The sequence below is a fragment of the Hirundo rustica genome, chromosome 1, assembly GCF_015227805.2.
Source record: "Hirundo rustica isolate bHirRus1 chromosome 1, bHirRus1.pri.v3, whole genome shotgun sequence".
Taxonomy (NCBI): domain Eukaryota; kingdom Metazoa; phylum Chordata; class Aves; order Passeriformes; family Hirundinidae; genus Hirundo; species Hirundo rustica.
Genome location: NC_053450.1, coordinates 107,731,442 through 107,748,379, shown reverse-complemented (window position 1 = coordinate 107,748,379; position 16,938 = coordinate 107,731,442). Strand labels below are relative to the sequence as shown.

The window sequence follows — 16,938 nt, the reverse complement described above, 5'->3', positions numbered from 1 at the left end:
ATTGCTGCATGAGGTCTGATGATGCAAAATGATTAATATTCCTGCTTTTTGTCTGCCTTAGGACGCCAAGGCTTGTTGGACCGTTCACCACACAATGCAGGCTCAAAAATAAAAGAGAGGAAACTACATGGGACTTGTCCTCCTGTTGGTCGTGGAAACTATGAAAAACCATGTTTGAGTGAAAGCAGCCACAGGTCCTCATTTTTCAGCCCCCACAATGGCTTTCACACGATACATTCAGAGCACAGTCCTGTGAAGCCAAGGATAATTACAGTGGTGAAACCTGGGGGACGCACACTCAGGAGGATAACCTTGCTTCTCAACAGAAGATCAGTCCAGACCTTTGAGCAGCTGATGGCTGACATTTCAGAAGCTCTGGGCTTTCCTCGTTGGAAGAATGACCGTGTGAGAAAGCTGTACAACCTGAGAGGCAGAGAAATCAGAAGTGTTTCTGAGTTCTTCAGGGAAGGTGATGCATTCATAGCTATGGGGAGGGAGCCCCTCACTTTGAACGACCTGGAGGTGGTATTACAAGAACTTTATCCTGAAAATCCTTATGGTGCCAGTGCTGCCATTCAGCAGAATGAGGAGCAGTCCCAAAAACTGAAGAGCAAGCTGTATGACAAGGCCTCAAAAGTAGACAGTGGCTTTGACGAGACAGAAATGACCAAGAACTGCAGCGATGGCTTGTCTTCCCAGCTGGTAGCTGGACATGAAGGAAAAAGTCAAGCCAAGACAAAGCAAGAGGAAAAAATGAGAACCAAAAAAAAGTGGACTAGAGAGAGCTGGGGTGGTGAGCATGGAGTGAAGCCTTCTAGGAAAACACGAGACAGTGAAAGGTACCTTAACCATGAGAGGAGTTCGGAGGAAGGCTTAGAAGAGGGTTCGGAGGAGGTGCTGAGGTGTGAGAAATGTGAACAGGAAAAGCAGGCCAGAGAGAAGTTAAGGAGGGAAAGGCAGGCTGAGGCCTCATTTGAGAATAGAGACTTGAACACAGGTGCGTGTCAGAGGTACCACGTAGAAAGAAATACAAAAGTCAGGAACTGCCGAAAATCTCCTGAAACTTGTCTGGAGGGTGAGGAAGTTGGCTGGAAAGATAATGGCAGTAGGAGGATGTGGAAGCCACTACATAGGATTGTTAATGAAGGGCTGGAGAAGCAAAAAAGGAGCATTGAGAAGGAAAGGGATGTGGAGAAGCATGAAAACCATGGGAAGGAAGTAGTAAAAATCAGGAAGAACGCTGTAGAAGGGCTCCAGCTATCTCATGAAGTGAAGGAAGATAACGGAAGTAGCTGTATAATGAACCAAAGTGGCTGGCTAAAGAAAGAGACTCTGAGGGATGCTGAGAAATTGTCTAAAACACATAGGGAGGGCAGAGAGGGGCAAAGGGGTAAAGAGGAAGCTGCCAGAAGAGAGGGGAATGCCACATGTAGAGAGAGTGACATGACTCGACGAGAAAAAACAGGGGAGCGCAGAGTGAATAAAGAAGACAACAAAGCTCAGGGATTGGAAAGTGCAAGCCGGAGGTATGCCATTAAAAGCAGAACTGATGTGGAAAAACACTATGAGATTGGCAGAACTATTGGGGATGGGAACTTTGCAGTGGTGAAGGAATGTCGCCATTGTGATTCCAATCAGATCTATGCAATGAAAATTGTTGATAAATCCAAGCTGAAGGGGAAGGAGGACATGATGGAAAGTGAAATCCTGATTATTCGGAGTCTTTCTCATCCCAATATAGTAAGCTTAATTGAGGTGTATGAGACAGAAGCTGAGATCTACTTAATCTTAGAGTATGTTCCAGGAGGAGACTTATTTGATGCAATCATAGAAAGTGTGAAGTTCACAGAGCATGATGCTGCTGTCATGATCACTGACCTGTGTGAAGCACTGGTTTATATTCACAGCAAGAGCATTGTCCACAGGGACCTCAAACCAGAGAATCTTTTGGTAAGTATCGTCAAACATTTGCATTTGTGCAGGAATTGAACTTATTTTCCTTTCAATTACAGTTCTTTGAATTGTTTTTAGCAAATCCCATGCAGAATTAATGTGCTGTGGCAGGACTGTTTTTGTACATATTTGCAAAAATGTGCACAATTTTGAAGTGAAATTATAATTGCAATTTGCTTTACACAGATCTGCTGTTCAGATCTATGTTCTATGTTCTAAACTTCAGACTGAAGTTTATTAAAATTGCTAATTTATCTTATTTATTTGTTGGACTTTTTGCCCACTGCATTTGTGTATCTTGAAGACTCCTGTGCTGGTCCTCTGCTATAGTGATTTCTGTCTTGTGACAATTTCTTTGCTTAGAAGCGGAATTATTAAGCAGTTGACTGAAATAATCTGACAGTAAAATGTTTTGGTGAATACAGCATTAAAGTCAGCTCAAATAGTAATTTCATGCCAAAGAGAAAAATTCTTGTTTTCATCGCATTTCTGGGACTGCATTCTTTGCATCCAGCACTGAAGTCAATAGAGTTACTGACATGTGTGAATATGCATAGAAATGTTTGTAGTATTGATGCTTCACAAGCTACCCATTGTAAAACTGTAACAGTAAACAGCTCTCCCCTGCTAAGTGTGTGTTACAGTCTTGTATTCGGGTTCCAAAATTCCTAATAAACAGATAAATAGCAATTATTTGCCAGTCTCTAACAAAATGGATTTTATCAGTTCATGGTTAGCCAAACAGAAAGAGTAATAGATTATTTAGTCCTATGGGCCATTCAGTGCTTTTAAGAGAATTAATTTTGTACAGAGATCAGTGTGAATCTCTGGAGAAAAGCAGCAGTGTATCCTCAAGGATAATGGAGAGGTTGCACAAGGCTGGGCTGGACGAGTTTGCTCCCAAACCTTTATGCTTAGCAATAGCATCTTTATTAGGTCCTGCTATGAATCCTGCTTAGTTTCATGAAAATCTTTGGTATGTGATCTCTGCGTAAATAAAAGAATGGATGCAACTGTGAATGCAGTGAATGCAGCTGGCTGGTGTGCAGGAAAAGGTGGGCTTGTAGATCCTGCCTTTGTGCTTAGTTTGCACAAAGTTTGAACAAAACTTCACTTAGAACTGCCTGGCTTTTTCGAGAAGCTGATTTTCCATTATCAACAGGGTCCTGCTCCTTCCTATTTGCTGAAAATAAGCTACTGCATGTGAAACACCTGAGATCTGATGCTTCATTTCCCTCTATAATACATAATCATCACATTGATATGGATAAGCAAAGGGCAAGATAAGGGTCTGTTCTGGTTGTTTTCACATTTAGTTCACAGAACTGCAAAACAGAGAATGCTGGGCAGTGACAGCATTGTGTAGCTCTGAAATAATCCTGTTGCCCATTCTGAAAGTCAGAATACATTTTTCAAGGACACAGAAGCACCCATACTGTAGGTATTTTGTCATACAAGAACAGTGTTACCTAAACAGTGCAGGAAATAAAATTTTACTTGTTCTAGTTTCAATTTGCTGTTAATTTTCTGTGCACACCAGTATTAGATATACACCATGTACACTTTTGAAAAGCAAGTCTATTCAACCATGCAAATGAGTTTATAAGGTCCTGACAATATTGGCTAGGTCACCTGCTGTCTAATAGGTATTCCTATAAATAAAGGCCATTTGAGCAAGGCTCTGGGGTTTCTGTCTTTTTAGTGTGCTGCCTCTGTCTCTTAGAGTGGCTGAGGCAGTAAAGTAGGAAGTAGAGCTGCCGCTAATCAGCCAATGCTGAACAGTAACAAACACTATTGAAGCAAATTTCGTGGGTTCATTGGCTGTTGGTGGAGCAGTATCATCAGGAGATGAAAAATAGTGCTTCAAGTCCCAGCATCCTGCAGAGATGTCCCTGTTTGTGGGATACTTCTTGTTACACTGAGCACGTTTAAATCCAAATTAGTCTACCTAGACTTTGTACACAGAGGTCAAAATATAGGTATGTACTTTTAGGCTGTTAAGTTGTTTGTCCTACTTTAGGTCTCCTTTTGGTCAGGTAAACCTTGTAATCTTTATCTATTGTTTTTTCCCTTCAAGAAAATGGGAAATGGAAGAGAAAGGATCCTTGGTCTGTTTTACTAAGGAAATGTGTATGTGTACTCTGAACCTGCTTTGTGTGAGAATTTAACCCTGTTCCTAATGACTTTTAAACATACTAGTTAATTGTCTTAAGAGATGACAAAGAAGCAGCAATCTGCGAAAAAATATTTCCCTAAGTTTTATGAAAAAAAGCAACTGGGGAAAGAAGGAAAACAGTTTCTGTCCCCACAGAAGAAAAGGTAGAAATATACTTTGATGTCTAGTAAATCGTAAAATTATTGACACAGGAGAAAGATGGAAACCTGGTTTAGCTATTAGTTCACTGCACTTCAGTTTCTCTTATGGAACTGTCCTCTAGTTATGAACTTCTGTACCAGGTCACCGTCATCCTTTCTGCTTTCTCCCCTCCCTCTTTCACTACTCTGTCTGCCCACATTGATCAGGCTCCTTGCAGCATAGCTGTGAGGCAGAAGGGTGGTGACTTGCGCTACAAAAACAAAATCTGTTTGACGGCTGGTGTGAAGACAGCTGCTACGACTCCCTCCCATCTGCTAACAGAATCACCTCATTTAGGACTAGGTGTTCAGCAAAAAAACCTTTGCTGCCAAGGATGGGCAATGTGATGTGTTTGGTCTCACAAATGAAGCCAGTCACTTCTTTCATGCTACCTTGTGGAGGAAGATTTTCTGGCAAGGTTTTTAGGTAAGGGACTGTTTAATTCTACAGCTGCTGGCATTTCTTCACTTGTGAGTGAGAAATTAATGCCCAATGTCGTGGTGTTTTTCCAGGTTGTACCTGTAAAAACATAAATCATCCCTTTTTAGGGGGAAGAGAGAAGGCTCTATTTGTGATGTGTATTCATCTTCTTGCACATTTCCCTCACATGCTAATGTGGTAATTCTTCAACACTCAACTTCATACATGTTGTAGCTTTTTATGCATGTGACATTATGCCCCTGCCCCTTTTTCTGTCTCTCAGGTTTTCATGTATGTGTGAGAACTTCAAGTGTAGCCTTTCTGCCCTTGAACTTTGTGACACTATTTACATAAATACAAAGGATTATCCATTTTCTGACACTATTTACATATATACAAAGCACTGCCAGTTTTCTGAGTGCATGTGAGTCCGACTCCTGTTTAACTACTTACTTGTTGTAACTTTCAGAATTTTCTGTAAGATTTTTCATAGAGATTGTTCTACCAAGCAGCAAGGGATGTCTGAAACTCACATGTGTAAGCAGTAATTTTTCTTCAGCCCTGTCTATTTCCCATGTGCAGAATGTCACATGGGCTAACTGGCTTTCATGATGTCCATAAGAAGCATCTGTGCTACCACATATGTGTGCATACAGAGAAATATTAGTGTCCTAAATCATCATCTTAAACACACTGATGGATTTCACAAGGTAGATACGAAGTCAAACAAGGGCATTAAATACTGGGAGTCATCCACAGACAGGAGAAAAGGAGTAAGATTTTATTTTACTTTTTTTTTTTTCCCCCTTTGAAGATGAATTTGTCCTTATATTATAATCTTGTATGGCTGGGATAGCTAAAAATCCTCAGACAATATTCTAATATTCTGTCCTGTCATCTGCATTTGTGTAAGTAGGGTGCAGTTGACTGCCTTTAGTCCAAGACCACCAGATGCTGGCAGTTGAAGCGTGTAAGTATTTGTATGGCCTAAACTGGCTGTCTGTAGAGAGTGTATTGAAGTGTACTGGTCTTTCTTACCTCAATTAAGTCTCTAGGCAGGCAGCACTACTTTTGCTTTGCTCTCATCATTGCATGGAATACATACTGTGGATATCAGAGGTTAGATTTCTCTAGAGCAAGTTGTGCATTTCTGTAAAACTGCTATGAGGAAGTAGTCTGGCCTCAGGAATTATTAAAAAGAGAAGCCTGAGAAGCTTTTTTTTTCTACAGTGAAGCATATTTCCCTGCTCAAGGTGATTCCAGGTGATGGAAAGGTAGACAGAACAGTAGGAAGTCGGGGACAAAGGGAATTCTCTGAGCTGAATGAGTTGTTCTGAGCACATCGTTAGTGAAGCTGCTGAAAAGTTCTGGGCTGAGGTTTTCAGGCCTGCTGACAGGTTACATGCTGTCTCTGAAGTGATTGTCACAAAGCTGTGAAAATATACCTACCGTGCCTGCTGTTCCTACCTGCTCCGTTGTTACGTAAACTGGAAGCTCAGTGGTTTTGTCCTGAAAGAACAGATGGTGCTGTGTTGCCACCTTGTGCTGTAATGGGAGATTAGGAGTCAGGCATCCTGAGAAAAGAAAAAGTGCAACAGTGCATTTTACAAAGTTGAGAAATCTCCTGAAGATTTTGGGACTGGGATTAAGACCATTGTGTTCTCCACCCTTCCCACTACCTTACTGTTTTCTAAAAATGTATGTAAACGTTTCAGTATTGTTTGTCATAGTATGGTAGCATGCAGGGTAGTTGAAATTCCATGTGACATGCTTTTCTTATATAATTTAAATATACATATATATATATATAGAATAGGAAAATACACTGATGCTCATATTTTCGTATTGCATATAAAGTTGAGCATTTTAGCTGTGAATTTTTGTAACATCTTTCCACTAATCCCTCTATTGTTAGACTATAAATTCTCTAGATGGATGTTCTACAAAGCATTACTTTTTTTTTTTTTTTTTGGTCATTTTTTTCAGTTTGTGCCCACAGTGCATGATAATAAAAGATTGTCACATAGTTGCCTAATATAATAGATGAAATGGCTGTGGCATTTTAGCTTCTTCTTGCAGAAGTTTTGACTGCATCATTGTAGTAAACTTTATTTTCAGTTTCATACTGAAAAATATTTTTTCATGGAAGAGCAGCAAAAAAGCCCTCCAAAATATTTTGCTTAATCAAAACTGGAACTGGAACTGCTGGTTCATGGACAACTTGTTGCGCCCCGGGACCCCCAGCTCCTTCTGTGCAGAGTTGCTTTCCAGCCTGTACTGATGCATGGGTTATTTGTGCCCAGGTTTTGGACCCTGCACTTGTCTTTGTTAAATTTCAAAAGGTTCTGCCCTGCCTGTCTCTCAGGTCTGTTGAGATCCTTCTAAATGGCCACATAGCATTCTGGGGCATCAGACACTCCTCCCAGTTTTGTGCATTTTTTATAAAGAAGGTAAAAAGGGATTAGTAGGCTTTACTGTATAATTTTGTAATACAATACTTTTTGTTTCTTAAAAAGAAAAAAAACACACCAAAAAGTCCAAACCCATTTAGCTTAATCAAAATTGAATGCATGCTTACAGTTTCTATAAGGAATATTAATGGGGATTAGTCAACTGTAGTGTAGAGCAAGTTTTGTCACATCTGTGCCTTTAGTTATCTGGTCATAGAGGCCATCCTGAATTTTTGGCTGTCTTAAGTGATGTCTGATGGCAAAGTGTGAGGTGTTAAAGCATGGAGTATACCTGTCACATTATATTCCAGTTTGTCTATTCAAAACCAAAGCCAGGTTTACTTGGCTTTTTTGTAGACATTTTCGCTGCTTATCCATTCCCCATAGTTCCAGGGACAAACAATTTTTCATTTAAAAGAAATCAATGACTTCTTTTATCTCTCAAAGAGTATTTGAGTGTTAGTCACTAGTATTAAGCAGGCTGATTTATTTAATTATACTGCTGCACTGTTTATGACTTGGCCTTTGAATATGGAATCCTAGAATGGTTTGCATTGGAAGGGACCTTTAAAGGTCATCTGGCCCAAACCCTTGTAATGTACAAGAACATCTTAACTAGACCAGAGCCCTGTCTAACCTAATTTTGAATGTTCCCAGGGATATAGTATCCACCACTTCTGTGGGCAACCTGTTCTGGTGTTTTGCTACCCTCATCATAAAACATTTCTTTTTAGTATCTAGTCCAAATCTACTCTCCTTCAAAGTTATTGCCCCTTGTCCTGTTGCTGCAGGCCCTGCTAAAAATCCTGTCCCCATCTTGCTTTTTAGCCTCCTTTAATTATTGGAAGGCCACAGTGAGGTCTTTCTGGAACCTTCTTTTCTTCAGGCTAAATAAGCACAACTCTCACAGCCTTACCTCACAGGAGGAGTGCTCCATCTCTCTTTCCCGTCTCTCCCAGTTCCAACAGGTCCTTCCTGGGACCCCAGAGCTGGACACGGCATTCCAGGTGGGGTATCACCAGAGCAGAGCAGAGGGGCAGAATCACCTCCCTTGTCCTGCTGGCCATGCTGTTTTGGATGCAGCGCAGGATATGGTTGGCTTTCTGGACTGCAGCTGCACATTGCCGGGCTCATTCCAGTTTTTCATTCACCAGCTACCCCAAACTGCTCTTCACAGGGCTGCTCTCAATCCATCACCCTGTCTATATTGATACCAGGGATGGCCCCAGTTCAGGTGTAGGGCCTTGCACTTGTCCTTGCTGAACCTCATGAGGCTCAACCTTCTTGAGGTTGTTCAGGTGCCTCTGGATGGCATTCCATCCTTCAGGCACGTCAAACTCATCACTCAGCCTGGAGTTGCCTGCCAGCTTGCTGAGGGTGTGCTCTATCCCACTATCTATGTCATTAACATATTTAATTTCTTAAAATAACCCTTCATTAACTGCATTATAAAGTAACGCTGAAGACCCGTGCACACAAAATTAGAATTGAAGAAAGTATTTTGACTACTTGCCAGGTGGATGTAGGAGATGAGAACTGCTGAAAAGGCCCAATTAGGAGGTCATTCTGCATGGGCCTATTTCTACAACTCTTGCTGTGTGGTGACCATTACTAATCTAGTTTCAGGGCAGCATGTAGAGCAGCAGAGTAATTTGGAAAGAACATAAAGCTTTTGTTGGTTTGTATTTTGTTGTTAGACCAGTATGATGGAGATACACTTTCCATGTGTCTTGGGTTTAGCTGGTACAGTGCTGTGCTTTGGAGATAGTGTGAGAATAACTTTGATAACACAATGTTTTGGTTGTTGATGAGCACTGCTTATCCTAAGTCAAGGAATTCTCAGTGTCCCATACTCTGCCAGGTAGCAATTGTACCAAAAGCTGGGAGGGAGCATGGCCAGGGCAGCTGACCCAGAAGGATATTCCATGCCATGGAACCTTATCTTCAGTAAATAAACTGAGGAGAGTTGGCCAGGAGTTGCTGGTCCAGGCTGGGCTGAGGGTCAGTGGGCAGTTAGCATTTGTATTGTGCAGCACTTGTTTTTCTTGGGTTTTATTCCTTTCTCTTGCTCTTGTTTTCTCTTCCCATCCCCCTTCTCATTATAGTTGTTACCATTCCTACTGTTACTATTATTAGACTTTCATTTCAATTATTAAAATGTTCTTTTCTCAACCCACTGTTTTTTAGATACTCCTTCCCATCCCACCGCGGGCAGATGGGGGATGAGTGACTGAGCAGTTGAGTGGTACTTAGTTGCTATCTGGGGCTAAAACACAAAGCTAAAGCCAGTATTTTACCTGGGTTCATTGCATTTAGGCATCCAGACGTCCACAGCATTCTTCTTCGCTTTCCCAGGGAAAAAGAACGTTTTACTTTCTCAGGAGGAAATAATAATGTTTAATTGCCTCTTGGTTATTTTTTGTGTTCCTTCTATTAATTTCTTGGAAACTGCAGTGTGCCAGAATTTGTAGAGCAAAGTTTTCTTTCTTCCATAATTGCTTATCCTCTTAAATAAATGCACCCTGTTAGTGTATGGGGGAAAATAATCATGTTCTGAAGACTGTTTCCATTATTAGTACTATTATTAGAACTCCCTCCTGTTTAATTTCCTGCTTCCTTTGTATTTTGCTGTTTTAAAATACATCTGCACTAAACATATATATATATATATTGTTTGGATATAGGTTCAGCACAATGCAGATAAATCTACGACACTGAAACTGGCAGATTTTGGCCTTGCTAAGCAGGTTACAAAACCCATATTTACTGTCTGTGGAACACCAACGTATGTTGCTCCTGAAATACTCGCTGAGAAGGGTGAGTGTACATATTTTTAATTTGTCATAAATCTTTCAATTATGCTGAACTTTCTAATAATGGAAATAGTCCAGAATGTTTCAACCTACTGAAATTTTTTTTGCAGGGTAGGAGGTTGGCTAGCAGTGTAATTTGCGGAAGGAAACCTCTTAGCTTTTAACAAACACAAGCATTGGTTATATTTGCGTTATTAGTGTCTGTGCTAATGTATCACTGACTTCCAAGCAGATAAGCCATAAAATATCATAGATAATAATAGCTGAAGGGGGAAATGACCAAAAGTTCATGTTGCAACCTAAGAGTAGCCAGGCCCATTTCATTACTGTAATCCAAACAACTTTCAAAAGCCCCCGATGCTACAAAGTCGTTGTGAACGTGTATGTTAAATTTATATAACAATTCAAAACATGTTTTGCATCACAAGGAATTTTGACGATTTCATCTCCAGGAAGATTCAGACCTGGAAAGAAGTCAGTTTTGTTGGTGACTCAAGCAATTCTATTTCTGGTTTTTGTTCTGTGGAGCTGGGTTGCACATCTCCAGTTCTATCCAATTTCAGTGGAAACTTGGCACTCTTTTTTGAAGGGAATCTGAGGATGACTATTTTAGAAATATGTGCTCTGTTTTCTGAATTAGTCTCTGACTGACACTGGCCTTGTGAGACAGTGTTTGTGAAATATGTTGATAAGGGAGACTCTGTGAGAGCTGTAGTTAATAACGGACAGCCTGTAAGCGTAGAGTACCAGCCATTCATTCTTTTGTTCACCTCATCCTTTTGAGGAACTGAGCAGAGAGTCTGTGTTTCTTTTTCATTCTATTTCCAAGAAACAGTTGCCTTGCAGTTGTGAGGTTTTTTTCTGAAATGAGACTTACAGTTTGTCCCTTCTTCCTTAGGCTATGGCCTCGAAGTGGACATGTGGGCAGCTGGTGTGATCCTTTACATCCTGCTCTGCGGTTTTCCCCCTTTCCGCAGTCAGGACCGTGATCAAGAGGAGCTGTTTCAGATCATACAGCTGGGTCACTATGAGTTCCTATCCCCTTACTGGGACAATATTTCTGCAGGTAAGATTGTGCACTTATAGCAGATCTGAGAAGTGGCAGTCTTCTTCCCTGAAGTGGGAAAAACTTTTCTCAAGACAGTGAACTTGATCAGCTTGGGGTATTTTATAGGTCTCTCCTGTGAATCTGCTGTAAATGTGAATTTATTCGTCTGGTACTATCGATGGCTGTGTTTTTGCATATTAGTTCTGAATGCTTTAATGGAGTCCTCAATTCTTCCCTTTCTAAGCAAAAGCAAGGATTTTCCTCATCTTGTTTATGTCTCTCTGCAGAAAAATGTGTCAAAATAATCTCAAGGGTTACATTAGATTGTAAAGATGTTATCAAAAAATCTCAAAAGCTGAGAATGAAATCCTTGCCCTGCAGAATACCGTGTCAATTTCCTACTGACAGTGGGGTCTGCATGTAGTAGTGTTTTCTTTCTCACGGTCTAGCACAGTGTATTTTGTGCACTTTTCAAAATCAGAAACCCTAAAACTCCTTCACTCCCTTGTACAGATTTTTAAAGAACACGTTCCACAGCATTTTACAACATTTATGCCTCATAAAGCATGACATACCCTGTGCTCATCCCTGTGAACGTGAACACTGAGTCTGATGCCTTCAATGCACTTTTGAGATTAAATTCCCTTCACTTTCTCCTCTGTTTCTGAAGGGGAGAATGACATCAGTGATATAGATTTAATATTTTCTGTCACTAACTCTAACTGCAGTTGTTAGAATAGCTTCTGGGGATAGCTACAAAAGCCACAGTAAAACTAATGAAGAAAACAAGAAGGACATTTTGTGTGGGTAAAACACTCACCATCACAGAATGGGCAAGGTTGGAAGTGACTATGGTGGGTGATGTGTTTTAAATACCGTGCTCAAGCAGGATCATCCTAGACCACATTGCAAACCGCTGTGCTTCACCCCTCTCCTTTGCTTTCTTCCATAATAGCAGCAAAAGACCTCATCACCAGGCTGTTGATAGTGGATCCCCAGAAGCGCTACACAGCACGTCAAGTACTTCAGCACCCCTGGATCAGAACAGCTGGGAAAACTAACAGCAGGAATTTGCAGAGGGAAGTGACAATAAACATTGAACGCCATTTCCGGGCCCAGCGCCGCAAGGAAGTTGTTGATACGGACACATGAAATCTTTCAAGCTCGTTTTGTCTTCTTTTTATTGATTAAAAAATCATTTATGTTTTCTTTTCTAAATGAATTGGGAATTTAATGTGTAGCTGTTGGCGGCTACTGCCATGCCTTTTTTTTTTGATTCTGAGATTCTGAAGGACAGAGATCAAATTCACATCCACCTCCGCTGATGTTACATGGCAAGTCTCTCTGTTGAAAGCAGTGGGGAATAGATAAATTCTGGAGGGTGTCTATTATTTTTTTCCTTAACTACTGGTTTAGGCTTTTACATCTTTTACAAATGTTTGCTTCTGTGACTGACACTAGTGGTGAGTCTTCTCTCATCCTTTTTGTATGATATCCTCCAGGAGTTATGTGTTTGTAATATTTTCAAAATAACTGTCTGCATACAGATTTACACTAATTCTTTAAGCAATTTTTCACCAATTCCTTCTAGCCACAGAGAAGCAAGAATAAAAAGTTAATATATACTTTTAGGAGGATATATTAAATAAGCAGCAGATACTGTATTAAGTTGTGAGGGAATACAAACCCTTATTGACTAACTCTGATGTTTTATGATATCTCCCTTGGCAACATCTTTCATTGGGTGTTCAGAGTAATAGATGGTACGATGTTCCTCTTACAAGAAAGTGGTGCTGTGTACGATAGAGCTTTCATTTGTTTTTAGAAGGGGGAAGATATGGCTGATACCGTTTCAAGATTCAAATAATAACAACTTTCAAAGAGGTTTTCTTCCTACTTTGGGGAATATGAATTTAAGCAGTTTTAAGGGCACTTTGCGTCTTTTCACAAAATCATAATTATGGAATGGTAACTCAAGTTATTTTTCTGTATTGAGTTTTTTCCTTCTTGGAGACATCCATGTGCATCTGTGACTTTTCCATTCCAATGGAGAAGAAAAAAATGGGAAACTGTGCCTAAAGTTAACCCTTGCCTTCACAGTTTCCCTTTTATCAACACACTTCATAGCTGAACTGCTTTTTTATACTTTCTCAGTGTAATTTAGCAGGGTTTTTTTGCTGGTTGGTTGGTTGGGTTTTTTCTGTCTCTTGCTCTCGCTGTGACCTTTTTCTCCTTGCTTCCGTGAGAATAGGCAATGAGATGATATTAGACTAAAATCCAGCTTGGGGTAAAAACAATTTGTTGGCTGTGGAAAGGTCTCACAGGGGAAGCATCAGATGCTCTATTGCATGTGTTTTTTAATGTTTTTATTGGATGCAGTTTTAAAAAAATCCTATGGGGGAAAATTCAACCCAGAGAGAGGCCATGACCTAGACCAGCTTTTGAATCTCAGAACTTTTGATTAACTAATTAAATTCAAAAAGCACTTGAGTTTTCCATTTTATAATTCTTTGTCCTCGAGTTCCATGTGCTAGCAAATAATACTGATGTTAGACTATCAGTGTTGTTGGCATTGAAGACACAGCCTGTAGAAATGAAGGAGGGTGTTTTACACTTGGAGAGCTGCTGCTCTGCCTATGTATTTCATAATGAGAAATGTCAGAAGCATTTCACAATCAGTGGAATATTTTCACGACTATATGAACCAGAATATTACTTTTTGGTGAGTGCTAATATTTTGTGTGAACTTGCTGAATAACCAAAAAATGTAGGGTGCTGTCATGTTTTTTTTTCATCTTGTGACTGTTTTGCAGCAAGAATTATGTATAAAAGTTGAGATCACTTGACTCTTACAGGAGAATTGCACTTTAAATTGAATTAGCTTATTTCTTATACTTACTGGAATACGACTTGCTGTGGAGTTCAAGAATTGGTGAAACAAGCCAATCAAATCTTTATGCCCAAGTAGTAGCTATATGTCATACTTCTGCTTTGGAGTCTCTGAGTCAGGAAGGCTTTTCCTTTTCCTGAAAACAAGAATGGATTTAAATGCTTCCCTGAGTTAAGGGAGCCTAATGTAACCTAATACTATAAAAGCATTACATTGTATTTGAGTACTAGTAATAATGTATCTTCTGTTAATTTAAGTCTATTTTGGATAGGAAACAGTGGAAAAATAGGTTCTGATGTGCAATACTATATTTTGTAATTATCTTATTTTTTAGTATAGTTGTTTAGGAATAAAGTCTGAAGTGACAAAAATATTTAATCAACAATGAATCTGAAAGTTTGGAGATTGTGTTACAAGTTGCCTTTTTCACCCTTAACAACCTGTCTGCAGCCTTATTCTTAGTGTAGAAGATGGAGAATTTGCTTGCAACGGTTATAAAAGTATTTATTTTTTCAATGATTTTGTTTTTTCATTCAAGTTCTCTGTGTTCCAGACAGGCTAAACATGGACTGTGCCAGGTGGTCACTGCATGGCACCTGTAAGTACAGATGCTGCTGTGTCAATGCTAAGGCACAGGTTTGTCTCTGTTGCTAACAGATGTGCGGCATTAGGCCCTCCTCCTTCATGTTGGAGGCTGAAAAAGCTTCCAGGTGCTTCTCAGGGTTTTTACCTCTTTCTTTCTCTCCTACTTCGTTATTCCTTCTTTTTTTCTTGTTGCTTCCAGTGTTCTTGCTCTGCCTTCGTGCTGTCCGAGGGAGTCCAGGTCCCCAAACATTATGGTTTAAGTTACTTGTAGCAATGAAAACCCATGTGACTTTGGTGAGCTCAGCCTCAAGATTTCTTTGCTAATGTTGAAAGTGATATTAGGCAGGACTAAGACAAAAACTGGTGAAAATCCTCTCTCATCTCCTACTGCCTTTTCCCTCTGTTTGGTATTCCAGTGCAGACCTGATTTTATGCTCTGTAAGACGGTTTCTAATGTATGAACCATGTTCATGCTCCGTGATTGAGGATTATCACTGTTCTTCCTTTCCTAAAGGAAAGGAAGGTTTTTCTAAAGTATACTGTCTCCTTGGGTTCTGGAGTCATCTCCCCCTTAATGTTTTCATTTCTTGATTGGTTTCTTCCTCTACACTAAGTCTGAGGAAGCTCAAAGCTGGTGGAGATTAGAGACACAGAGCAAATTCTTGCTGATTTGTTAGGAAGAAGAAATATCCCTCTTGCCCTTCCTTAAGTCTTTGTGGGTTAGACTTTCATATGTCTTTATATTTCACTGAAAATAAAACAAGTTATGGTGTCCCTGTCTCTTGAAATACTAACAATGAAGAGAGTCTGAATATATTACCAAGAAAAACAACCCTCCCCCCAAGAGCTAAGTACAAAGTATTAATATTGCAGACCTCAACAGGAAAGTTCCACCTCCAGAGGATTTGCTGGGTGTAAGGCAATAAAAGGCAAGAACCTGTTTGTTTGATTCAAGCTTTAGCAAATCAGCTTAGTAGGATTCCTTTCATGCCTCTAAAAAGGTATTGTTTGATTCCTAACTCATAATGGAGTCCCTGGCCAAGTTCTGGTTATTCCAAGGTTGTTTCTTTACTGTCTGGTATTGACTATTCAAAAAATATTCTCCTTTTAGAAACCAGAGGCTATCCATCATCTTTGACCATTGTCTTGGCTCTTCAGTTTGTTGCAGTTTTTAAGCATGCTTGCATATTTTCATGCTCTAACTGTAATATTTCTCAGATTTGAAACAAGCACAAAGATCCAAGCATTTAGAATTGAGTCATCGGTATTTCATTTTGTAGTGAAACACATGCATAATAGACAGAGTTGCTTTTTTAGCTTTTCAGCTACTTGAAGATAAAGTGGTTCCTGGATATCCCCTCCATTTTGCCACCAAGGTCAACTTCTTCACTTTCCCATATGACATTAACGTTGGTGCTAGACATCACCTCAATATTTTCTATCACCTGTCATCTGCCTGCTGTCATTGGCCTCTTATCCCCTTGGGTCACTCCCATTATTGAAGCATGGTGAAATTTTAACATACAAATATGTTTTTCTTCAGGAAATTCTGGCCTTAGAAATGGCAATGATCAAAAAATTTTGGAAGTGTTTGGGCGTGTGAAACTGTGCAAAAGACTGGTGCTTCACACTACATGGTGCATACCTGCCTGAAAACAAACAATGGGAATTTGGTCATTGCTCGTATATTTAGTCTCCTAATATTTAAAAATGTGTGCCCAGGACACTCATGATTGAAGCTTGGCAGTACAGCAGAGACTGTTTCCTCTGAGACATAGACACTTCAACTTCTTTTATTCAGGGACCTTTTTAATGTAAGATTGTTTAGCAGTTGTGTGGTATAGCTGGACTCAAAGAGCATCAAATCTGCCACCTCACTTCTGACTGTAATTATAGGTGGATTTCTTACCTCTTTGTTACTGCAATTTTTGGCTGTAGGGTGATGGAGGGATAGTGGGATGTTACTCCCTGAGCTTAGGCCTCTTGTGTTTTGATCCTCTTTTAAAAGTGAACTTTCAGGAGTCGACTGCTTGCTTTTTGGCAAGTAACCAGATTTGGAGAGGTATTCAATCTGCTTGAAAATATGGTAAATTTGCTTCCTTACAAAGTGATCTTCCCAAAGATATGTAAGTATCACTCTTAAATATTTTTCCTATAATTTCTTCTGTCACTTTTTTTTTTTTTTTTTTTTTTTTTTTTTTTTTAATTTAAGCAATGTAAGGAAAATGCTTTTTATGTTTCTGGGCATGCATTTTTCTGTTTTTTCTAAGTCCACGAGTAATATTTTACCATTGACATTCTTGCTCCTGGAAGGAATTATGGGCACTTTAACTGGGCTGACAGTGCATAATGGCACTGTTTGTTCTACAATATGGTTTATTTGTAACTAGGCTGAAGGTGTAATTTTCTAAATTAAAATACAT

The 16,938-nt window shown here is 39.7% G+C and overlaps 1 protein-coding gene across 1 annotated transcript in view; it reads left to right on the top strand.

Annotated features, from left to right (window-relative positions):
- The window catches only part of DCLK3 (doublecortin like kinase 3), a 29,843-nt gene extending 13,165 nt beyond the window's left edge, over positions 1-16,678 (top strand). The window contains exons 2-5 of the mRNA XM_040085008.2: positions 62-1,950; positions 9,864-9,996; positions 10,891-11,058; positions 11,996-16,678. Coding sequence (XP_039940942.1) covers positions 62-1,950; positions 9,864-9,996; positions 10,891-11,058; positions 11,996-12,192 — 2,387 coding nt within the window. The 3' untranslated portion in view covers positions 12,193-16,678. The remainder of the gene's footprint in view (positions 1-61; positions 1,951-9,863; positions 9,997-10,890; positions 11,059-11,995) is intronic.
- The last annotated feature ends 260 nt before the right edge of the window (positions 16,679-16,938 follow it).